A 27268-nucleotide genomic window follows, 5' to 3' on the forward strand; every position below is an offset into this window, starting at 1 on the left:
CTTGGTGCTCCTGAGCCAGGTAGCCCAGACAGTGAGCGGAAAGGCCATTTAAGAAAGTCTCTGCCCTTAAGCCCCTGTTGTACTAAGCATGGACAAGGACTACTTTGTTGTACATTCTTTTTAGTTGCAGCAGTGGCCTGTGTTTAATTTGTTGGAGGAGAATGTTGCATGAATTAACGATATAAAGTAATTAAGTGGATTGCATTAAATTTTACATTATGCTGTAGGGCAATAGACTGCACACTTGCAGTTCTTTGTCCTTTTTCTAAATTGATGCCTCAGGATTATGCTGAAGCTCTGTATTCCTAGAGGTTTTGTCTGATAATGAGCATCGCAATTAGTGTGAATCTTTTAATACTCTTTGCAAATATTCAATAGTACAGCTGACTGCTAAGGTATGAAAACACCTCTATTATTATTATTTTCAACATCATCAAACTATTCAAAGTGCAAGGTAGTTGCAATTACTTTAAGGGAGAAAAAGAGTTTGGCGCTGGACATCATCCTTGGGTTCAAATCCCAGTAATTTACCAGCTGTGTGACCATGGAATTAATCTCTCTGAACCTCTATTTACTCATGTGTGTAATCATGAGTAATCAGCAGTAGTGCCTACCTCACAGAAATGTCCCAGTTGAAATGCCATGGGAATGAAATGACATGATATCTGGGATTTGCCTAAAAATAGCCATTGAGGTCAAGGGGAAGTCAGTTGGGGGTACAGATGAAACAAGATTTTTCATGAGCTGAATATTGTTGAAGCTGGGAATAGGTACATGGGAGGTCATCTTTACTTTTGTATACATTTAAAATCATACATAATAAAAAGCTGGGTTTGTTCAGTGCTGTGGGAGTGAGGCTCAAGTTAACCTAATGGTTTGTGGAGAACCTAATTATCCTTCTTGATACCAGCCTCACAGATTAACCAGAAACTTAGAAAAGTATTATAGATCTTCCATCCATGTACTTATCATAGAACTATGTATCATAGAATGTAACAACTAGAAGAAGCCTGAAAAGGGCTAAGTAGTTTACTCACAATGACACAGCTAGATAACAGGGGAGCCTGTACTAGAACTCAGATCTTCCAGGTCCTAGCTAAAATATTTTCCCATTGTTTCACAATGCCTTCTTTAACTTATTTAATTTATTTATTTATTTATTTATTTATTTATTTATTTAAACTTTTTAATATTAGTTCTATCTGTGGCACTTTTTAATATTGGTTCTATCATTTTACTGTGTGCAAGATTAATTATTGTTTAAAAATAAATTTACCTAGTTTCATTCTTTTTCATGTTGCTTTCCAATTTTCCCAGCACCATTTATTGACAAGGGTTTCCTTTTTCCATTGTATGTTTTTGGCTCCTTTGTAAAAAATTATTTGCCCATATATATGTGGGTTTATTCTGGGCTCTTCATTCCGTTCCATTGGTCGGTGTGTCTGTTTTTCTGCCAATACCATACTGTTTTGACTAGACTGCTATCTGCCACCATACAAAAAATTAACTCAGAATGGATCAAAGATCTAAATTTAAGACCTGAAACAATAAAATACATAGAAGAAAACATAGCTACCAAACTTATGGACCTTGGTCTTAGAGAGGATTTTATGAATCTGACCTCGAAGGCAAAGGAAGTAAGAACAAAAATAAACAAATGGGACTGTTTCAAACTAAGAAGCTTCTGCACAGTAAAAGAAACCATCAACAAATCAAAAAAGCAACCAACCGAATGGGAGAAGATATTTGCAAGCTACATCTCTAATAAGGGGTTAATATGCAGAATATATAAAGAACTCATACAATTCAACAACAACAACAATCCAATTAGAAAAGGGCAGAGGATCTGAACAGATGTGTCTCACAAGAAGACATACAAATGGCCAACAAATATGAAAAGATGCTCTACTTCACTGGCTATTAGGGAAATGCAAATCAAAACCATAATGAGATATCACCTCACCATGTATTGAATGGCCATCATCAACAGGACAAGTAATAGCAAGTGTTGGAGAGGTTGTGGGGAAAAGGAACCCTCACACACCATTGATGGGAATGTAAACTGGAACAGCCACTGTGGGAAACAGTGTAGAAGTTCCTCAAAAATTAAGGATAGAATTACCATATGACCCAGCAATCCCTCTTCTGGATATCTACCCCAAAATTTTGAGAGCATTTATTTGTAAAAATACATATATACCCCTATGTTCATTGCAGCATTACTTGTGGTGGCCAAGACATAGAAATGACCAAAGTGTCCTTTGATAGATGATTGGATAAAGATGTGGTACACATATACAATGGAATACTACTCAGCCATAAGATGAAATACTGCCATTTGCAACAACATAGATGGGTCTTGAGATTATCTAAACAAAATAAGTCAGATGGAAAAAGTCAAGAACCATACAATTTCACTCATGTGGAATATAAAACTGAAAGCAACAAATAAACAAAACAAACAAACAGAAAACTCATAGACACAGACAACAGAATGGGGTTACCAGAGGCAAGGGAGGTTAGGGGGAGGTAAATAATGGTAAAAGGAGTCAAAAATATGGTGAGGGAAGAAAATTTGATTTTTGATGGTGAATACACAATGCAATATACAGATGCTGTATTATAGAATCGTGCTCTTGAAACCTATATAATTTTATTAACCAGTGTCACCCCAACAATTTAATAATATTTATAAAAGGAAAACAATAAATTTATCTTCTTGATGGGGGTACATTCAAGTGACTCATTCTAGAAATCTGAGGTTATATTTATATAACACTTTTAAATTTGTTCTTTCAATAGATCCTCACAATGATCCTGTGAGGTAAATGAGCAGAAGTTATTTCCACTTTCTGCATTAAATGATGAGACTTGTCCAAAGTTATTCAATGATTTGGTGATTAAATTAGAACTGATAGGCCTACAGTTCATTGAACCTCAAATCTACTTGTATTACTAGTTTTAGATTTTTATAATCATTCCCTTTAACTTTCATCTTTTCCAGAATGAGTAATATTAATCTCTAGCACATTCTAAAGAATTTTTCTTCCATGAATATTTGTTTTCTTTTTATGGAAAAGAAAATGGGGCTTAACATCAGCATCTGAGGGAAAAGAAAATGGCTGAAAGCACTGAAGGCTATGTGGATGATTCTATAGAACATGAACTCGTGGAAGAATGAAGATAAATGTATCAAAAATCATAAGATAGGTAGTGTTTTATGAATGTTTTGGATTTTTAAAATGTGACTGTATTTTTATGTACTTTATTTTTGGATGTTCTGACAAAAGTAATTCTAAAAACTTAAAGAGTTCACATTTACAGCACATAAATTTTTTTTACATGTGTTATTACGATGGTTTTCATAACAACCATTTGAGGGGGCAGGGCTAGGCTGATGTATCTCCATTTTGCAAATGAGAGGCATAGAAAAATCAAATGGCTTACCTAGAGTTAGACAGCTCTCTTCTGGTGTTTCTTATTACTTTATCTTTTTTATTACCTCACACTACTTCACTACTTCAAGCTTAGCTCGCTATTATAGTAATGATGCAATATTCAATTTCATTGTTTTATTATCATTCACACAGTATTCTCTGTCAGTCTTCACTTATTTTTGTGGTAATATGTTTTCTCTTCTTAAATTCATGTTCTTTTTAGCATTCCAGTTGGCCCCTACTTCCTTTAATCTCATTCCAGGAAAGCTGAAAAGGCAAGCTGCAGGTGTTTCCTGTCTTGGAGCCACTTCTGAGTACCTGCTCCAGTGGTGGGTCTTATAATTTGGACTAAGTCTCAGATACTCTCCGGATTTTGTGTATTTTGAGACTTTAGAATAAGAAAGTCATTGTGAGCTACCTGCTGAGATGCTGCAAGTAGGGGTTCTTTGAGTTTAGGTTTTCCTATAGATCCTATGGTGATAGGTGTGACCATATTTGGAGGAAATGAGAGAACTTGGAGGATCTTTCATTAGGTAGTTGTTTCTAGCAACCATTTATCCTCCATCATGTGATCTGTTTCAGTCAGAGGTTGGGGGAATCCCACTGGCACCTGGGTCAAGGGAGCATTATAGTTTCATTATAGTGCTAGACTTCTGAGATTCAGATCTCATTCTGCCATTTAGTAGCTTGGTGATTTGGGGATAAACTACTTCATCTCTCTGTGCTCAGTTTCCTCATTTTAAAAATGGGGAAATAATGTGTCCACTCTTAGAATTATGAGTATATGTTCTTTTAATGAGTATTTGTTCTTTTAACAGAATGGTATCTGGCACATGGTAAATACTCAGTGAGTGTTGGTAATTATTGTTCTTTTATCACCATTCTACTGTTAATGTCATGCTGCAGAGTAGCCTCAATCTTGAAAGTTTTTCCAGAGGCCCATCCCCAAGCTACTCTCTATTCCCTTGGAAGATAATACAATTAAACTATCTAAAAATATATGTGTACTCTAGTTGTTCTTTATCTTTTTCTAATATTAAAAAAATAGCGAATACTTTTTTAAAAGTACATATAATCTCAAAACTCTAAAACACTGATGTTCATTTTTCAACAGTTCCAGCATTTCTTATAGCTCAGTGGCTAAAAGTGAATGATATCTGCTCAAGAGCTTTCAAATGATTATAGTTTGTTGTCCTTAAACTTGTTTTTCTTTTAGTAGAGAGTTTGTTTTGTTTTGTTTTGTTTTGTTTTTTAGAAAGAAGGCGCTCACCAGATTTGGGATATTAGAAAGTAGTGAGAAACACTGTAATCTGAGTCAGAGGATAAGAGTTCCAGTTCTGATTCCATCACTTCTACACTATGTGACCTTGAGCTTCCAAATTAATTATCTGTAAAATGGGAATGGAATATGAAAGCTGTCTATTCCCCTACTGTAAAGCCGTATAGATACACACAAGAGATTATTATTGGTGTTGTCCAAATGCTCTGTCTTGTTAAGACACTAGATACCTTCTTAGGTCTGTGTCAGGGTTCCCAATACTTGACTTTCTTTTGAAGTCGTGGGCCCTAATAATTCTGCTTTGCTTGCTTCCTTAAAAGTTTAAATTCTTGCTTCATCTCTAGACATCTTTTCCATCTCAGGGCTGGCCAAAGGGTGAGATGCATTCTTATTAGCAAGCCACCTGCTCTTGTCCCTTAGAGGTAGTGTTCACTTTCATAAAACAAGCAGACCACTATGGAATATGCCACTTGTGTAACAAAATAAACTGGGTAACATTATAATCTTATCAAATTTATATGGTCATGGTCCCTGGAATATCCCTCCTGCTTGTGTGATTTACATCACAGTAATCCAAGACATACCCTAACCCCCTTGGGTATTTTCTTACCACTTCTCTCACAGATTCTATGTATGCAGCTGTCTGGTCCCAGACATTTAGAGCAGCAACTCCAACTCTAGAGAAAAGCAAAAGGCTTATAAAATCCCTTTTAAAAAAAAAAAAAACAACTGAGCTTTCTTTAAGACCATTCTGTAGGTCCTAAATTCCTTCAGTTTTAAATTTTAGCTGGCTAAATATTAAATAAACATTTTTTAAAGACAAGGTTATATACTTTCCTGATAGCTTCCTCTGTGTTTACTCCTACTAACATTTAGAGTGTTGTCTAGGAATCTAATGGCTGTTCCAATCAACTGTCCTTTGGGTGAGAGGGTACTAACCAAAACTGGCTGAGACATTCCTAATTATCAGCTATCCCCCTTATGCCATTCGACTAAAATATTTGTGATACAGATGGTACAAGAAGTATTTTTTAGACTCCTTGATTATTTCTATTTAAAAAATATTAATATTTAATATTATACTATTTTTATTAAATAACCTTTCTTATTCTCATGATCATTCATTGGACATTAACACATTGTATAGAGGAGATACTCTGATAATATATAGAGATACAGAGGAACAAGTCTAGGTAACTATTGAGGGGCTCACCTAATTGTGAGGGAAACAATGACTCTTTGCAAGATACTGTTGTAAGCACTTGAACACGTATTAACTTAGCAAATGTTCACAACAACCCTGTGAGGTGATACTATTATTATTCCCATTTTACAGATGGGGAAACAAACACAGGGAGGTGGGAAAACTTGCCCCAAATCTTATTGTTAAAAAGTTGCAGAGCCAGGATTTGACCCTAGGCATTCACTCCAGATCCCACACATTTTTACCACATTTGAATAGAAACATGGAGTATGGACTAGAAAGGAAAGTAACTAGGAGGTGATGAACAGCTAGGTTTAAGAGATATTTCGGCAGTAGAGCTATAGCAGCTGATAACCAAATTGGCTAGGGATGAAGGGAGAGGAGTCAAAGGTGAGCCTTGGGTTTTTAGACTAAGACTGGGCTTATGGCGGTGCTAAAAATTGTGATTGTAAGTATAAAAGATGGAGAAGGTTTGTGAGCACATTGAGTTTATAAAGGACCTGTTTAATGACTAGGAGATATCCTTCTGGGCCAGAGCTCAAGATTCTGTCAATCAACAATTATTATAGTGGTGATGATAATAATAACTAATTACATTGAGAACTTTTCATATGCCAAGAACTGTTTTAAGTGCATTTACCTGTACTAATTCATGGAATCTTTACATTAACCCTATTAAATTCATACCATCCCTCTTCCCCTTGGTAGATGAAGAAACTGAGGTTCTTAGGTGTTAAATCGCTTATCAAAGTCACTCTGCTTCCTCCACCCTGCTGTCTCATAATCCATAGTAATTGAAGAAAACCAGATAGGAGATAGCTCTTGTAAATTGTTCCAGCTAGAAATAATAAGGTGTAATTGAAGAATATGTGAATAGAGAAGAACAGAATTCTCTCCATACTCCTACAGATTTTTCTGACAGCAATCAGGCAAATTCTCCTGGTTTCATGATGCCCCTCTGCACTGCATGAGAGTTATCTGACCTAACATTCCTTTTTTTATTATTAAACTTATTGGGGTGACATTGGTTAATAAAATTATATAGATTTCAAGTGTATAATTCTATGGTACATTTTCTGTATATTGCATTGTGTGTTTACCCTCCAAAGTCAAATCTCCTATCACTATACATTTGACCTCCTTTACCATACTCTACCTCTCCTTCCCCCTTTTCCCTCTGGTAACCACTAAACTGTTATCTATCTGAGTTTTGTTTGTCTTGTTTGTTTGTTGCTTTCAGTTTTATATCCCACATATGAGTGAAATCATATGGTTCTCAACTTTTTCTGTCTGACTTATTTCACTTAGTACGATTATCTCAAGGTCTGTTCATCTTTGTCTCTCATCTCCTTTTTCATTCCTCCTTCAAGCCAGAAAAAAACTTCCCTTTCTGGCACCTCATACTTCATAGTTAATTATACCTCAAACATCTCTTATATATACATAACCTTTCTATTTTTTTAAATTATTTTTCATTCGTGTCCAATTCTTGTACTTGTGAAAACACACTTCCTCATTCTTCTTTTCTGTCACTGTCATCAAAAACCTTCAGAAATGTATTGAACACCTACCATGTACTAGGCACTGTTCTAAGCCCTTGAAATACATCACTGGAAGAAAACATCAAAGACGAAAATCTCTGCCTGCAAAGAGCCTACAGTCTAATGGAAATCAGAGTTTTCTGCATCTGGCTTCTGTGCTTATTCCTTACCATACTTCCTTCATTAACCCCACCCACCCCAGAGGCTTCATAAAAGCCTTAGACCTTTTCAGGGAACAGTTTGAAATCTTTTAATTCTAAATGGAGAGGTTGAGGCTTAGAAAGAAAAAGGCCTTGACAAAGATTATGGAATGTGATTCTTAGGCATCTAACTCCCAGGTCAGTGCTCTTTGCTACATTTGCTGACTCTCTATGTCTGGTTGCCCCAGATCTAAAACTGATAACAATATGCTTAGTATAACCTCTGACACATAGTAATCATGCAATAAATATTTGGTGAATGATGGATGTATGTGTGAGCAGTTCCACTCTTATACTTGGATTAAAGAAAAGAAAATCTATGCATTTTGAGATAAAATTGGAGATATTTTAAAGTGTCAGCATTCTCCAAACTATTTGATAGTGGCCCAGAAGTTTTCTCATAATCTCAACAGAAGATTCTGTGTGTGTTATTGCCATTTAAGTAGGACTGGCTTCCTCAATTCCTGACTTTCAACAAACAAAATATATATATTTTTAAGGTTTACCTTTTGCTTTTTGGGTGGCTGTATTACAATTTTATATTCTTGTTAGTTGTGCATTTGTTGTATTTTAACTGCATTAGATTTTAAATGGCTATCGTGAAGTGACCTGTAAAATGAATATTTCTATGGGTAAATGTATTTGACGTCCAAAGCAATAAACTGATTTATGGACTACCTTTTGAAATGCAATCAGGTCATAAATGAGAAAACTAATTGTAATTGACTTGAAGATACCTAGGTGATCTAAAATCTGACCAGTTAAGTAATAAGCAAGCTGTGGATTCATCTTCCTTGCCCTGTGTTTTCCTCTCTAGTGAGATTAGAGTGTAGATAGATAAAAGGAAATCTGGTTGAAGAGGTGCTGGTATGTGCTTCTGGTAGGATTGATTGTGATGGTGCAGGGCAGCTGAATGAGGCCACCAAGTCTCTTTTTATAGGAGGAAAATCTGTCTAACAAGGAAATAGAAGACTGCTCATATTAATTCTGCCTGTTTAAGAGAGGTAGAGATAAAATACTTCTTTAGAGAGAATTAACACTGATGTGTAAACAAATTCGTTAGAGTAAATATCCATACAGGAGCATGGAACTCCTTAGAATGAGAACTATGCCAAGAAGGGGAGCATTTTGAAAACTATGTAGCTATACTGATATTACTATGGATGTAGGGTAGGTTAGAAAAATTGGAAAAAACAGATTCACATGCATATAGAATTTGAGGGGAACAGACAGCTAATTATTATTGGGGACAAGTCAGGGCCATCTGATGAATAGAATATATAAATTAGAATGTTGTCCAAATACTGACTTCTCAATATCTAATAAGTCCTGAAAAATAATGTTTATGAAAGACAAACTGGTATAACCAAGGGTAAATGGATACCATATGCATGTAGTGAGTTAGATCTTATTTTAAACTTGTCTTTCTCTTGTCTCTTTTCCAGATATGGATCAATTCATAAGCAACTTGGAGGTCCAACTTAATTCAGAAGGTGGCTCAATGCATGTGTTGAAACAGGTCGGTTATCAGAAAATGAGATACTAATATTGTGCCATAATAGTGTTGAGTGCCTGGTGATCATTATAGAGCTGAAGCTCATTGTTATTTCTAACAACATGTTGGAGACTGAGAAGGGATGAAGAAAGGGAGATTTCCAAGAAGTACCTGAATGACTGAGTTTCAGATTCAGATATGGAATAGATCTGGCCTAAAAACATAGCCTCTGGGATCAAAGCAATAGGGGCAAGATTAGACACCTGGTATACGACAACAACCATTTATCTAGCGCTCTTTCATATTTCATATTTTATATTTCAGGCACTCTAAAGATTAAATGAGTTGTCTTATTTAATCTTCACAATAACTCTCTTGGATAGTGTATTAGTCAGGGTTCTTCAGAGAAACAAAACCAACAGAATGTGTATATCTCAGTATCTATGTATAGTGACGGGTGGTAGAGAAAGAGAAGGAGGAGGGAGGGAAAGAGAAAGAGAGATTTTAAGGAGTTGGTTCACATAATTGTGGAATCCTGGTGAATACAAAATCTAATAGAACAGGCTGGCAGGCTGGAGCGCCAAGAAAAAGTTGCAGTTTGAGTCCAAGGGCAGTCTACGCTGCTGGAAGAATTCTTTCTTGCTTGAAGAAGGTCAGCCTTTACCTATTAAGGTCTTCAAGTGATTGAATAAAGCCAACCTACATTATGGAGGGTAATATGCTTTACTCAAAGTCCAATGTTTTAAATGTTAGTCTCAACAAAAAATACACCTTCGCCGAAACATTCAGAATGTTTGTGTCCCAGCCAAGTTGATATATAAAATTAACCATCACAGATAGGTATTCTCAATCTTCCAATTTTATAAATAAGAAATTTGTGAACTTGCACACTCCCAGAAGGATTCAAAACAGATTATGTTTTTTACAACCAAGCACTCTGTGTTAGATGTGGAAGTCCCATTTTGCTCAGGGTTGAGTTCTAAAGTCATTGCATAAGTGAAACCCAAATAAAGTCATAATTACACTTGAAAATCTATTAAATTGCCTATAACATTGAGTATACAGTTTTGTATATCCAGTATCGATATATTTCTTTACTTAAGTCACCAGATAAGGTGTCTGGTTTACATTTAGGAGTAATATTTTATAAAAAAATATTTTTAATTATTAAATGTTTTGATTTTAGTATACAATTGAATTTGTTTAAGTTACATATGCATATGTATGAGATGCGTTTGCACAGTTTTAATGATATTAAACCCAATTTAAGATCTTGTTTAACCTTTTTGTAGCTGTTGCCCTTTAGGGACAATTAGCACATCAAAACTTACTAATTATTGCAAAACATCTGGTTACTGGTCCTTAGTCACAGTGACTAAGTGTGACTAAGAAGAAGCTGAGTACATGTGTTAGATAAAAATCTATTGGACTTGTAATAAAAAATACTCAGTGAAATATTGTGAAGCATGCATTGTTACATTATTTTTAAATCTCAGGGCACCTAACTACAGTTCCAAAAATGTCTTTCCATGTGTTGTTTAAGTATACTAAGATTCCAGAATTTGAAAGCACATTGAAATTGGTTCAGTGTGTATAAATTCTGGATAGTAGATGATCTGTGCAGTTTTTTGTTTCTTGCCTTGGTTTTAGTAAAACAAAGGTGCTTGTGGTACATGGCCAGAGAACACTGGCTATGTTACAGTGCACAAAGGTCCAGAGCTTGTGTTCAAAAACAATACAATGCTGGCAACATCTTAGTTAGCAAAAGCCTCCTGTTTCGGTTTATTATATTATTTAAGTCATGAGGTAGGATTGGTGGGTGGTTTTCTAGCTCAATACATGCATGCTTCTTCCCCTTTGAATTCCTACATCGCCATACCATATATCAAATGAGCACTTGGTTGTCACTTACCATTTGTTTCCAGTTTCTAGTGATTACTAAATAACTAGAAAGTTATTTCCTAAAAGTACAATTTCATAGACAAAATATATGCGCAGCTTTAGTGTTTATGTTCTACTATATATATCTCCCTCAATTTAATATTCTTAATATTCTCACAAAGTTTAATATATTCTCATATTCTCTCTCTCTCTTTCTCCCCCCCCCTTTTGAAAGTAATTTTCATCAGGAAACTGCAAACATAAATAATTCAGCATGCATCACCTACAGATAGTGAAATTCTCTTACATAAGCAACATCAACACTATTACACTCAAGAAAATTAACAATATTTCTGCAATGTTATCTAATTAGATCATACATTTCTGAAAAGTTCTTAGTGATACCTTTCCCACACTGTTCTTTCTGCCTGGAATGAGCTTCAATCAGCCCATCTACTTTACCAAATCCCACATTTTCCATAGAGCCCAAATTCCAATTCCATTTCTTTTATAATAATTTCACTGATAACCCCAACCTTCAATAATCTCTAGTGCATTTGAACTCCTGGAATACTAAATAATTTGTATTAGTCACTCATGTGGCTCTGCTTAATACTGTTCTCTTATTGTCTCCCAAAATTCAGTTATTTAAGTACCACCTTCACAAATTTTACCATATCTTTATAGTCAATATTTTTATTAAAATTATCGAGGTGACATTAGTTAATAAAATCAAAGAGGGTTCAAATGTACAATTCAATAATACATCATTGGTGTGTTCACCACCCAAAGGTAAATCTCCTTCTGTCACCAAATATTTGACCCTTTTACCCCATCTACCTCGCCCTGCCCCGTTCCCTCTAGTAACAACTAATCTATGTCCATGAGTCTCTGTCATGTTAGTTTGTTGTTTTTCAGTTTTATATCCCACATATGAAAGAAATCATATGGTTCTCAACTTTTTGGTATGACTTATTTCACTCGCCATGATAATCTCAAGATCCATCCATGTTGTCGCAGATGGCAGTATTTCATCTTTCCTTATGGCTGAGTAATATTCCATTGTATATAAGTTCCACATCTTTATCCAGTCATCTATCATAGGACACTTCAGTTGCTTCCATGTCCTGGCCACTGTGAATAATGCTACTATGAACATCAGGGTGCATATATCTCTGCAGATAAATGTTTTCAAGATTTCGGGGTAAATACCCAGAATGGGGATTGCTGGGTTGTATGGTAATTTTATTCTTAGTTTTTTGAGGAACCTCTATACTGTTTTCTCCATAGTGGCTGTACCAATTAGCAGTCCCACCAGCAGTGCATGAGGTTTCCTTTTTCTCCATATCCTCTCCAACATTTGTTATTACTTGTCCTGTTGATGATAGCCATTCTAGCAGGTATGAGTTGGTATCTCATTGTGGTTTTGATTTGAATTTCCCCAATAGCTAGGGAAGTTGAGCATCTGTTCATGTCTGTGGGCTGTTTGTGTCTTCTTGGGAGAAGTGTCTGTTCAGGTCCTCCGCTCATTATTTAACTGGATTGTATGTTTATTTTATTGTTGAGTTGTAAGAATCCTTTGTATATTTGGATATTAGCCCCTTATCAGAGGCGTTGTTTGTAAATATATTCTCCTATTCAGATAGTTACCTCTGTCTTGTCAAAGGTTTCTTTTGCTATGTAGAATTTTTTCAGTTTCATATAGTCTCATTCATTTATTTTTACTTTGACTTCCTTTGCCTTTGATGTCAAATTCATAAAATCCTCTCTAAATCCAAGGTCCATGAGTTTAGTACCTATGTTTTCCTCTATGCAATTTATTGTTTCAGGTCTTATATTTAGGTTTTTGATTCATTTTGCATTAATTTTGGTGTACGGTGATAGAAAGCAGTCTAGTTTCATTCTTTTGCATGTGGCTTTCCAGATTTCCCAGCACCATTTATTGAAGAGGCTTTCCTTTCTCCATTGTATGTTGTTAGCTCCTTTGTCAAAAACTATTGCCCATATGTATATGGGAGTTTATTTCTGGACTCTCAGTTCTGTTCCATTAGTCTGTGAATCTGTGTTTCTGTTGTTTTGATTATTTTCACTTTGTAGTATAATTTGAAGTCAGACAGAGTGATACCTCTGGACTTGTTCTTTCTTCTCTGTATTGCTTTGGCAATTTGGAATCTTTTGTGCTTCCATACATCTGATGATTTTTTGTTCTATTTCTTTAAAGAATGCTGTTGTGATTTGGGAGGGATTGCATTAAACCTGTATAATGCTTTAGGTAATAAGATCTTTTTAAGTGTGTTGATTCTTCTAATCCTTGAACACAGAATATCTTTCCATTTCTTTGTGTCTTCTTCAATTTCTTTCAATAATGTCTTACAGTTTTCAGTATATAGGTCCTTCACATACTTTATTAGGTTTATTCCTTCATATTTTAATCTTTTTGTTGCAATTGCAAAGAGAATTATTTCTTTTTTCTCTTCTTTCTCTGAAAATTCATTGTTAGAGTATAGAAATGCTATGGATTTTTGTACATTGATTTTGTGTCCTGAAATTTTACTATACTTGTTTATTACTTTTAATAGTCCTTTAGTAGAGTCTTTAGGATTTTCTATATAAAGAATCATGTCATCTGCAAAGTGTGACAATTTGACTTCTTCTTTCCCTATTTGGATGTCTTTTATTTCTTTTTCTTGCTTGATTGCTCTAGTTAGGACTTCCAATACTATATTGGATAATAGTAGTGATAGCAGACAGCCTTGTCTCATTCCTGATCTTAGAGGGAAGGTTTTTAGTTTTTCACTATTAAGTATGACGTTAGCTGAGGGTTTGTCATATATGGCAAATTTTATACATTTTATACCCACTTTATTAACTGTTTTAATCACAAATGGATGCTGTATCTTGTCAAATGCTTTTTCTGCATTTATAAATAAAATCACATGATTTTTATCCTTTATTTTGTTTATGTGGTATATCACAATCAGTTTGCATATTTAAACCATCCCTGAGCCCCTGGGATGAAGCCCACTTGATCATGATATATAATCTTTTTAATGTGTTGTTGTATTCGATTTGCTAGTATTTTGTTTAGGATTTTTGCATCTGTGTTCATGAGAGATATTGGTCTATAGTTTTCTTTTTTTTTTTTTTTTCTGAGTTATCTTTACCAGGTTTTGGCATCAGGATAATGTCAGCCTCATAAAATAAGTTAAGAAGTATTACCTCTTCTTCAGTTTTTTAGAAACATTGGAGAAGAATAGATATTAAATCTTATTTGAATGTTTGGTAGAATCTCCTAGTGAAGGCATCTGGTCTTGGACTTTTACTTTTGGGGAGCTTTTTGATAATTGTTTCGATTTCCATACTGTTGATAGATCTATTTAGATTTTCCAGTTCTTCTTGATTCAGTCTAGGAAGGTTGTATATTTCTAAGAACTTGTCCATTGTTTCTAGGTTATTCAATTTGGTAGTTTATAATTTTTCATAGTATTCTTGTATGATCCTTTGTATTTTGGTGGTATCTGTTGTAACTTCTCTTTCTTTTCTGATTTTATTTGTGTCCTTTCTCTTTTTTCCTTAGTGAGTCTAGCCAGGACTCTGTCAGTTTTATTAACCTTCTCAAAGTACCAGCTCTTTGTTGCATTAATTTTTTCTATTGTCTTTTTGTTCTCAATTTCATTTAATTCTGCTCTAATTTTTATTTCTTTCATTCTGCTGACTTTGGACTTCATTTGTTCTTTTTTTCATAATTCTTGTGATGTAATGTTAAGTTGTTTATTTGGGCTTGTTCTTGTTTCTTAAGATAGGCCTGTAATGATATGAACTTTCCTCTTATTACTGCTTTTGCTGTGTTCCAAAAGTTCCGATACGTTGTACTTTCATCCTCATTTGTTTCCATGTATTTCTTGATCTCTCCTCTGATTTCTTTTCTGACTCAGTCATTCTTCAGTAGCATGTTGTTTAATCTCCACATATTTGTGGTTCTTCCTGCTTTCTTTTTGCAGTTGTACTCCAATTTCAAAGCTTTATGATCAGAAAATATGCCGGGTATGCTTTCAATCCTCTTAAGTTTGTTGAGGCTAGTTTTGTGTCCCAAATTATGATCTATCCTTGAGAATGTTCCATGTGCTCTAGAGAAGAGTGTATAATCTGATGTTTGGAGATGAAAGGCTCTGTAAATGTCAATTATGTCCAACTGGTCTAATGTGCCACCTAAGGTTGATATTTCCTTATCGATCTTTGGTTTGGATGATCTATCCATAGTAACAGTGAGATATTTATGTCCCCTATTATAATTGTGTTTTTATCAATTTCTCCCTTTAGTTCTGTTAGTGGTTGCTTTATATATTTTGGTGCTCCATGAATGGGAGTATAAATATTGATGAGTGTTATGTCTTCTTGATCTATGGTCCCTTTATCATTTTGAAGTGCCCATCATTTTCTCTTCTTGAACCTTTTATATCTTTAAGTCTATTTCATCAGATATAAGCTACACCCACTTTTCTCTGGATTCCATTTGGTTAGAGTATTATTTTCCACTCTTTTGGTTTGAGTCTGTATTTGTCCTTGCAGCTGAGATGTGACTCTTGAAGGCAACGTATGTTTGGGTTTTGGTTTTTGATCCAATTTGCTACTCTATGGCTTTTTATTGGTGTGTTCAGTACGTTTACATTTAGAGTGATTATTGAAATACAAGGGTTTCCTACAGCGATGTTATATTTTGTTTTCTGGTAGTTTGGTGTCTTTATTTTTTCTTTGTCCTTTTTCTTCTGTTATTTTCAGTTAGTAGTGTTCTATGATTTTTATCTCTGTTTTCTCTTGTTTTATGTTATGTGTCTCAGTTCTAGATTTTTGTGTGTGTGGTTACCATTAAGTTTATGTAAAGGAAAGGTATATATATAAAACCTTGTTCTTAATAAGGATTATACTTTTCTGTTTATGTCTGCCTTTTAGTCATTTTACTCATAATTATATATTTTTTTATTGTTTGGTTTCAGGTAGAATGACCCTCTTCAGTATTTCCTGTAATGCAGGTCTTTCCCTAAGCTTTCGTATGTCTGAAAATGTCTTTATTCTTCATATCTAAAGGAGAACTTTGGTGGATATATTATTTTTGGCTGGTACTTCCTTTATTTCAATAGTTTGAATATTTGGTTCCACTCTCTCCAACTTGTAAGGTTTGTGCTGAAAAGTCCAATGATGATCTAATGGGTTTTCCTTTATAAGGTATTGTCTGCTTTTTCCTGGATGCTTTGAGAATTCTTTCTTTGTTATTTATTTTTGACAATTTTGATATAATATGTCTAGAAGAAGGCCTTTTTGTGTTAAGATAATTAGGCATTTTGTTTGCTTCTTAGATTCAAGTATCCAGTTGTTTCCATAGCTTTGAGAACTTCTTGTTGACTATTTGAATATGCTCTCTGTTCCCTTATACCTCCCTTCTCCTCCTCTTATGCCCATTTATTCTTATATTGCTCTTTCTGGTGACGTCAGATATTTCTTGTAGAGTTCTTTCTTTCTTTTGTCACTCCAAAGTCTCTCTCTTCTTCCATCTGCATCATTTCCAGATTTCTGTCTTTGATATCACTAATTCTTTCCTCTATCTGGTCAGCTCTATTTCCTAAGCTTGCCAGTCCATTAGTCATCTCTTTTAATGAGTTTTTCATCCAAAGAGTTATATTTGTTGTGGTTTTTTATTTTTATTTTTTTTTTTAGAGTTTCAATCTCCTTGGTAAATTATCCCTGTTATTTGTTGATTTTGTTTCATAGTTCTTTGAACTGTCGATCAGAATTTTCTTGCATCTCGTTGAGGTTTTTCTGAAGTGCAACTTAAATTCTCTCTCATTTATATCATATATTTCTATATCATTAAGCTAATTTCTGCACAGGTTTTTTTTTCTTAGCTACCTTGTCAGTTTGATTGCTCATGGTGTTTGATGGACTATTTCTTCACCTAAGTATTAATGGGAATGTACTCTGCTTTTTTTTAAAAAAAAAAAAGAAAGAAAGAAAATTTATTATGTAGTGAACTCTCTTTAGCAGGTTGATAAGAAGAGGTTTTTCTTTTTGATTTCCAGTAGGTGGCGCCCAATCCTCCAGAACTGCCCAAGCCTGCTGGATCTCTGCTTTGAAGTTAAGAATGCCCGTTATCTTATTTCACTCAGCATAATAACCTCTAGGTCCATTCATGTCATAGCAAATGGTAGGACTTCATTTTTTTAATGGCTGAGTAATATTGCATTGTATATATGAACCATAACTTCTTTATCCAGTAGTCCGTCGATGGGCATTTAGGTTGCTTCCATATCTTGGCTATTGTAAATTGTGCTGCCATGAATATCGGGGTGCATAGATCTTTACAAATTATTGTTTTGGGTTTTTTTTTTGGATAAATACCCAGAAGTACAATTGCTGGGTCAAAAGATATATCCATTTTAAATTTTTTGAGAAACTTCCAGAGTGTTTTCCATAGCGACTGTACCAATTTGCAATCCCACCAACAATTTCACTTGTATGCAGAATCTAAGGATCAAAAAGCACAAACTAATCAAAAACTGACTCACAAATATAGAGGACAATTTGGTGGCAGACAGAGGGGAAGGGGTTGGGGAAAAAATGGGGTGAAGGGTTAAAGGAGTACGAATTAGTAGCTGATAGATGGTCATGGGGATGGGGAGCATGGCATAGAGAATGCAGTTGGCATTAATATATTGGCTCAGTGGAAAACCAGAGGAGAGAAGGAGCAATTAGGGGGATCGTTTTATAAACTATATAAATGTTTAACAAATGTACTGTGTACTTGAAACTAAGAAAATAAAATTTAAAAAAAAGAATGCCCTTTATTCTCTGGGGAGGTGTGAGTCTCTTCTGTGACCAGGTTGCATCAGTCCCAGGGTTCCAACCTCATGGGATAATGTGAAGGGTATTGGGGGGTCCAAGCCTCTGAAAAGGCCCTGAAGTCCCTGTACTGTCCCAACAGTCAGATGCAATGTTGGGCTGCTTCCTTCAGAGCCAGCTTGACTGGGTGGTGGTGGGGTGGATTGGGTGAAGACAGTGGTATGTGGCTGTTTTCTTTCCAATAATGCTGACCCTCTATATCTCTGCCCATCACTGGGAATGGCTGCAGTGTATGTCTCATTTCTGGTTGCACAAATTCTCCTGGGACTAGGTGCTACTTATGGGAGGGTACAGTAGGAGGTAGAGGGCTCACTCTAGGATGGTGGAGGGAGGTGGCCAGTCTCCATGACTCAGCTTTTTTCCTGGCAATGGAGGTTGCTAAGACACAGCTGTTGTCCCTCTTAGCTTGGTCTCTGCCCTGATCACTGGGCTCTGCTGTGTGTAATATGTTGATCACTCAAACAGGACTCTGGGGCTTCAGAGAGCCAAAATCCTTGCTTAATTTCCTCCTTTCCCTCAACTTGCAGGGAGCTCTGGGCTGCGTTCCACAGTGCTTATCTTTGTTTCTTTCTCTCTTTACACTTCTCTAACTTGCATGATTGGCCCACCTTCAGATGCTCTGATGTGCAGATCTCTCAGACATGCTTGTGTGCAGGTTGGGTGTTATTTGTTGGATTGTAGGTGTTCAATCTTGTTGCAATTTCAAGAAAGATCAGGGGAGATCCCTCACGCCACCATGCTTTTGATGTCACTCCTTATCACCGATATTATTTACTTACTATTTAAAAATTAGCTCAGCTAAAAATAAATACCTATATTAGTTTTCTCCCAAGCAATCTGGAGAATTCTTGGTTTGATGTGGAGCATTATTTTCTTAGAGTTATTGTAACAAATTACCACAGGTTGGGTGGCTTAAAACAACAGAATATTCTCTCACAGTTCTAGAGGCCAGAAGTCTAAAGTCGAAGGGTTGTCAGTGCCACAATCCCTCCTGAGGCTCTAGGGGAGAATCTGTTACTTGCCTCTTCCACTTTCTGGTAAATGTGGGTGTTCTTTGAATTATGGCATCAACACTTCAATATCTGCCTGGTCTTTACATGACTTTCTTCTCTTTGTCTCTGTGTTGTTCCTTTTTTAAGGACACTTTTCATTGAATTTAGGGCCTACTCAAATAATCTAGGATAATCACCTCATAAACCTTAGCTTAATTAAATTTGCAAATAAGGTAACATTTATGGATTCTGAAGATTAGGATGTGGACATATCTTTTTGGGAAACCCCATTCAGCCTACTACAATATATTACATATGTATTTTTTTTGGTATATAACAAATATATATAACAATTTAAATAAAATGAATTATCCATGCACCACCCAAAAACAATCTTAGATGCCTTGAAGAAGACAAAGTGTTTCGTCTTATTATTTTTCATATTTTCCATAGTTTCATGCTAGGTAATACTGTTTCTATATATTCAGGTTACATACTAATCAGATATCTATTGAATGAATATATGTACACATTTACATGCATGCATACATACATACATATATACATACATGTGTACATTTCTGACTTCATTCTGCCTAGATATGGCTGCTACCATGCTTAATACTTTCTCTCAGTCTCTTAGGCTTGCCTAGTTCATTAGTTTATACAAATTGATGAATTATTTTGTTTTATAGTACTCTATTTTCTGATGCTATTGAGATGGTTTAGATGTAAGATTTTAAGTCTTTCTAGGTTTAGATTAGGTCTAGCTTTCTAATAATATCCAACTCCATTCACCTCTCCTTTTTCTAATACCCAAACACCTGATGTGTTATTGGAGAAGGATTAGAGTTTCAGAGGGTTAAACTAAATTTTATCTTAAACAATGAATGTGTTCATATATGTGTGTATGTACACACATGTGCACTCAGGAATGAAAATGATTAGTTTAAATTTAGAGCAAAGCTAGAAGAGACCTGTGTAAAAAAGCAGCTTTTCTCTTTCTTTTTGGGAAAGAGAAAAACCTGCCCTTTATCTTATTACCATGACAATACTCCTTCATCTTCTTTTAACCTAGTGTGCTGTAGGAGTACTTTGTTATTTCATTTTCTTTTGAGTCTTGCCTTTCTGCTTGCAAGCTCTAAATCAGAACTATTTTAAACAGTTGATTCCCCTTGACCTTAATCTCCCAGGGCCTTTCTGCCTATCTTTGTTAAATGCTCAAGACCTTAAATATTTGTAAAATTTACCACATTTTCTCCAGGTTTCTTTCTAGAAGTGATAGTTCTAGGTACTTTTATTCATGTTTAATTTGCTATTTAAAATTTTTAGGGTGCAGCGTTCTACGATTTTTGAGTCCATGAAAAATGCTGGGTATGAAAAAATACAGAAACCTAGGTGTGGTTTGGAGAGAAGTTTTAATTTCCACAGTCCTTCTCCTCAAATGTCCAGAATTCTAATCAAATTTACTTATTGATATATCACCAAGATGATGAATAAAGGTTATTTAACATGAAAAATCTGATGTCACAGCTTAAAACCAATTCTCAGATGAGCTTCCAAAGCTGTGATAATTATATTCAATAAAAGGTGGAATAGGAAGCCAGGATGAGTTATCTTGGTGAGGATTCTTTTAAAATCATCAAAACTCTAGGGCTGAAAACTCACTCACTCCTTACATTATGTCTTCCTCATAACCTTCAAGCAAAGTATGTTATGTGCAAGGAAAAGGTAAGGCGGATAGTGTTTTCTTAAGCCACAGTGATAGTTATTCTCGAATATGAAAGAAATCAGACTGTATATCAGAATTCTTATTAAAATTATTTTTAAAAGATTGAGGCTGGAGGCATCACTCTGCCTGACTTCAAATTCTACTAAAAAGTGACAGTAATCAAAATAGCGTGGTATTGGCAGAAAAACAGACACACGGACCAGTGGAACAGAATCAACAGTCCAGAAGTAAGCCCATATTTATACGGGCAAATAATTTTTGACAAAAATGACAAAAACACAGAGTGGAGAAAGGAAAACCTCTTTAATAAATGGTGCTGAGAAATCTGGAAAGCCATCTGCAAAAGAATGAAACTAGACTGTTGTCTATCACCACACACCAAAATTAACTCAAAATGGATTAAGGACCTGAATATAAGACCTGAAACAATAAAATGCATAGAAGAAAACATAGGAACTGAACTCAATGGCCTTGGACTTAAAGAGGATTTTATGAATTTGACTCCAAAGGCAAGGGAAGTCAAAGGAAAAATAAATGAATGGGACAACATCAAACTAAAAAGCTTCTGTTCAGCAAAAGAAACCATCAACAAGGTAAAGAGAAAACCATTCAAATAGGAAATTATATTTGCAAGCAATCCCTCCGATAAGGGCCTAATATCAAAAATATACAAAGAACTCATAAGACTTAATAACAACAAAAAAACAAATGATCCAATCAGAAAATGGGCAGAGGGCCTGAACAGACACTTCTCCCTAGAGAACATACAAATGGCCGACAAATATTTGAAAAGATGCTCAACATTGCTAGCTATTAGGGAAATGCAAATCAAAACCACAATGAGATACCATCTCACACCTGTTAGAATAGCTATAATCAACAGGACAAGTAATAACAACTGTTGGTTAGGATGCAGAGAAAAAGGAAGCTTCATACACTGCTGGTGGGACTGAAAATTGGTACAGCCACTATGGAAAACAGTATGGAGGTTCCTCAGAAAACTAAGAATTGATCTACCATACGATCCAGCAATCTCTCTACTGGGTATTTACCCCAAAGACTAGAAAACTCATATCCGAAAAGATATTTGCACACCAATGTTCATAGCAGCATTATTCACAGTAGCCAGGACATGGAAGCAACTGAAGTATCCTATAATAGATGATTGGCTAAAGAAGCTGTGGTACATATATACAATGGAATATTACTCAACCTTAAGAAGAGATGAAATACTGCCATTTGTGACAACATGGATGAACCTCAAGGTAATCAAGGTGGGTGGTAGACAGGATAAAGAGGGTCAATTATGTGGTGAAATAAAGAAATCTAACTATGGAAGATGAACACACAGTGTAAACCTATATATGCCTTACTGTTAAAGTGTACAGCTGCCACTTACTGAATTTCGTTAACCAATGTTACCATAATAAAATACATACATACATACATACATACATACATACATACATACATACATACATAAAAAGTATAGCAAAATCATGAATAAAAAATGGTAATAACTGCATTGCTATAAACAAGTACCTCAAATGGAAAAGAATTAAGTGCTCCAACCAAAAGATAGGGTGGCTGAATGGATAAGGAGACAAGACTCCTACATATGCTGCCTACAAGAGACTCCCTTCAGATTAAAAGGTGCACACAGACTAAAAGAAAGAGAATGGAAAAAGATATTGCCTTGATGATCCTAGAGGATATTGTGCTGCATGAAGTAATTCAGATGGAAAAAGACCAATACCATATGATTTCACATACATGTCAATCTAAAGAACAAAATAAGCAACAATAACAACAAAAATGGAAACAAACTCATAGATACAGAGAATATTTTGAGGGCTACTAGATGGGAGGGAGGTTGGGGAGAATGATGAAAAAGGACAAAGGGATTAAGAAATATAAATGGATAATTAACAAAAATAGTTGTGGAGACAAAATGTAGCATAAAGAAAATAGTCAACAATGTTATAATAAATATGTAAGGAGGAATAAGGGAAATAGAGTTAGTGGGGTGATTACTTGAGCTTTAATCACTATGCTGTACAACTGAAACTATTATTGAAAGCCAACTATAATTGAAAAACAACTCATTGAATTGTAAAAAAAAATTATTTTGACCACATTAAAATGAGAATTCTCAGTGTACACAAAAATTATTCACAATGTGTAGCTATGGGATGCTTGTCTTATTATGTCTTCAGGCCATAAAGCAAGAAACAGTAAGGTCAACATTAAGAGCTGTTTTCAAATGTAGTTGTTTTGTTGAGGAAGCTTGCTTGCAGAATTCAGAATTCGAAAGCCAGAAAATCTTTGATACAGGCTAGATTCGCTTACAACCAATACACATGAAAGTATTTTTCACAGAAGGAAATATATGATGATATGCTTTCAAGAAGTTATTAAAGCAGAACCATAATGGTGGAGTAGGTAAACTCTGAGATCACCTCCACCCATAATCACATTAAAATTACAATTAAATTTTAGGATATCACTGAGAACCACCTGAGGACTAGCTGAAAAGAATTCCTATAAGGAAAGATATAAAGGAGAAGCCACATCCAGGTGAGTAGGAAAGGTAGAGATGCAGACTGAGCATGTGTGACAGTTAAGAAACTGGAGGTAGATATAGGCCCAGAGGTCCCCCTGAGGAGTGAGAGATCTCAGCCACACACTGGGCTCCCAAGCTCAGGATTCCAATGCTGAGAAGAGGAGTCCACATAATATCTGGCTATGAAAACCAGTGAGGATTGCATCTGAAAGAGGAAAAGAGTTGCGAGAGACTGAAGTCTTGCTCTTAAAGGGCCCACATTCAAACTTACTTGCTCACAAACTCACTCTAAGCTCCAGCATATGGTCAGTAGCTTGAAAAGCACCAGGGATATATGTGGAAAACCTAAAGGGACTAACTTCAAGGCAAGTACTGTAGCATCAGGAATTGGGACAGCTCTCTCAAGGGACGTAAGTCCCGGCAAGTGCCATTGTTCCTTTGTTGAGCTCTCTTTCCACTCATCTAGCTGGCCCACCACAGGTGGGTGCAAAATGTATGCTCTCCATTACCCTTGCTAACATCACTTGCCCTGCCCTGTTTATTCCCTGAGACTCCATCCCGTCCAATTAGCTCATCAAGCTGAAGCCTCTTCCAGTGGCTCCTCTACACAAGGACCCTGGCTCGGCTCATGCTGTGGATTTTCTCTAAAGTCCACAAACCTTATATGAGTGGTAGCTTCCCTAGGCTTGTGCTGCAGATTCTCTCAAGAGCCTGATAACCCTACATAAGTGGTGGCCACCCTTGGCTCGTGGAGCAGAATCTCTCAAAGGTCCACAAACACGACACTAATGGGAGACAGCCTTGTCACATGTTACAAACACTCTTAAAAATGCACAAACCTTACATAGGCAGTAACCAGCCTTGACATTCATTGTAGCTCCTTTCAAACAGCCTCAAGCCCATAACAAGTGGCAACTGGCCTCCAGTTGCACTGTAACTCCCATCAGGTAGCCCCAAGCCTGGCATAAGCAGTGCCCAGTCTTGGCATGTAACACAGCTCCAACTAAGTGGACACAAGCCAGGCACAAGTGGCAGCTGGCCACAGTTCACAATGTAGCCTCTCTCAACTGCCTCAATGCCCAGCACAAGTTGCAACTGGCTACAGATCACATTGTAAACCCTACCACATGGCCCCCAGCCCAGCACAAGTGGTAGCTGATCTTAGCCTGCATCAGAGCCCCTCCCGAGAGGATACAGACCCAACACACACAATATCTGGCCTCAGACTGTACCAAGCACCACCCATCCTGCTCCACAACCATGAAAGGAAGCCTTGGCTAATACCAGATACCTGCTAAAGCAACTCCCACTCTGTGGGATCAACCACCATACAACAGCTCATCCACTATAGTCATGGCCAACCCTTACAGCCAGTCAGCATGAGGGTCAATGTAACCCACTGACATGCCAGCAGCAATTGAGGTCCAGCTACAACAGAAGGGTACACACGACCCACAGAGAGAATACCCCAGCAGCACCTGGCTTTGACCAGGGAGGACTATGCCACTGGGCCCCACAGGACACCTTCTACATAAAGCCACTCTTTCAAGACTGGGAGATGTAGCAGATCTACCTAATATAAACAAACAAACAAACACAGAATGTCAGCCAAAATGAAGAGAAAAGAAACATGTCCCAAATGAAAGACCAAGACAAAACTCCAGAAGAAGAAATAAATGAAATGTTGACAAACAATGCAACAGATAAAGAGTCCAAAACACTGGTTATAAGATGCTCAGTGAACCTGGGAGAAGAATAAATGAACTCAGTGAGAACTTAAACAAAGAGATGGAAGAAATTAAAAAGAACCTTTCAGAACTTAAAAAAAATATATAACTGAAATGAAGAATACAATACAGGGAATCAATAGCAGGTTAGATGAAGCAGAGAATTGAATCAGCGATCTGGATGACGCACAATTGGAACAGCAAAAAGAAAACAATTTTTAAAAAGTTCAGATGGTTTAAGGGACCCGTAAGAAAACATCAAGCATGAAAACATTTACATTATAGTGGTCACAGAAGGAAGAGAGAGAGAGAAAGGGATTGAAAGACTATTTGAAGAAAAAAATGACTAAAAACTTTCTTAACCTGGGGAAGGAAACAGACATACAATTCCAGGAAGCACAGAGTTCCAAACAAGGTAAAACAAGATGGATCTAGAGGTTCACACCAAGACACACCATAATTAAAACACCAAAAGTTGAAGACAAATAGAGTCTTACATGTTCAAGAGAAAAAGAGTTATGTAAAAGGGAGCTCCCATAAGACTGCCAGCTTATTTTTTTTAACAGAAATTTTGCAGGACAGAAGGGAATGACCTGAAATATTTATGAAAAATGTGATGAAAAGCAAAGACCTACAACAAAGATTACTCTATCCATGAAAGCTATCATTTAGAATCAAAAGGAGATAAAATTTCCCAGAAAAGAAAAAGCAGAAGTAGTTCATCACTGCTAAACCAGTATTAGAAGTAATGTTAAAGGAAGATGGTGGAGTATGTAAATACTGTGCTTGCCTTCTCTCATGACCATATCAAAATTACAACTAAACTACAGAACAACCATCATTGAAAATTACCTGAAGTCTAGCTGGATGGAAGTTCTACCTCTAAGGACATACAGAAGAAACCATCTCATGACTGGTAAGAGAGGCAGAAATATGAAATGGGCTGGTTTCACACTCAGCTGTTGGTTTTAAAAATTGGGAGGGCTATCTCAGCTATGGAGTTCCCCCCTAAGGAGCAAGAGTTCGCAGACCCACAATAGTCTCCAGAGCCCAGGGTTCTACTGTTGGGAAGAGAAGTCCCCATAACTTCTGAATGTGAAAACCAATGGAGATTGTGGCTGAATGAGATGGAGGGCTGCTGGAGTCCCAGGTATTCCTCTTAAAGGGCCTGTGCAAAGACTTACTCCATGATGGACTCACTCGCTCTGAGCTCCAGCACTGGGGCAGCAACTCAAAAGGCACCAGAGAAATATGGGAAGGAATCGAATTGTCTGGCTTCAGGACAAGGGCTGGAGGGACAGCTTTATCCCAGACAGAAGTGCTGGCAGAAGCCATTGTTCCTTTGTTGAGCCATCTTCCCATCCAAGCTGCACCATATCTGAGTCTGTATCAACCTATCTATCACTGTTAATCCCTCCCTTGTGATTTCCGAAATGTTTTCCACCCAAGCCAGTTCTAGTGGCTTTTTCGTACAAATGGCCTGTCTCGGCTCATGTTGCAGACTTTCCTAAAATCTCTCAAAGGCTCACCAACTGCAAACAAACAGCTGCTAGCCTTGGCACCACCGTATATCTTTCTAAGTAGCCCTGAGTCTGGCACTAGCAGCAGCCAGCCTTAGATCATAGCTTAGCCTCTCCTATATACCTCCAAGTCCAGCAGAAGTGACAAACATCTGAAGATGACATTTTAGCACATACCAAGTGACCCCGGGTAGAGCATAGGCAGCGGCTGAAATTGGCCTGCAACAGAGACCCTCCCAAGTGGCCACACTAGGTGGCCAGCTTCATATGACACTAGAGTACCACCCAAACACCTGTACAAAAGACATACATGAAAGGCAGACTTGGCAAGTGCCAGAGCCATGCTAAAGTGAATTCTGCTCTCTAGAGTCAACCCCTACACAACTGTACAAGACCCTTACATATGCTGCCTACAAGAGACCCAGTTCAGTTCTAAAGACATGCATAAACTGAAAGAGATGGGAAAAAAAAAACATTTCATGAAAATGGAAATAAAAAAGAAAAAGAAAAAAGAAAAGATGTGGTAGCAATACTTATACCAGACTAAAGAAACTTTAAAACAAAGGTTATAACAAGAGATAAAGAAGGACCCAGTAATCCCATGTCTGGGTATTTATCTGAAGAAACCTAAAACACTATTTGAAAGGGTCATATGCATCCATATGTTTATTGCATAATTATTTGCAATAGCCAAAGTATGGAAGCAACCTAAGTGTCCATCAATAGATGAATGGACAAAGAAGAAGTAGTACATATATACAACAGAATATTATTCAGCCACAAAAAAAAAAAAAAAATGAAAT

General features: G+C 36.3%; 1 protein-coding gene across 1 annotated transcript in view; it reads left to right on the forward strand.

Moving 5' to 3' along the window:
- The window catches only part of KLF8 (KLF transcription factor 8), a 240494-nt gene that overhangs the window by 181838 nt on the left and 31388 nt on the right, over positions 1 to 27268 (forward strand). Inside the window, 1 exon segment of the mRNA XM_039851375.1 lies at positions 9107 to 9180. Coding sequence (XP_039707309.1) covers positions 9107 to 9180 — 74 coding nt within the window.

Source organism: Pteropus medius, unplaced genomic scaffold (assembly GCF_902729225.1).
Source record: "Pteropus medius unplaced genomic scaffold, Ma_sr-lr_union100, whole genome shotgun sequence".
Classification (NCBI taxonomy): Eukaryota; Metazoa; Chordata; class Mammalia; order Chiroptera; family Pteropodidae; genus Pteropus; species Pteropus medius.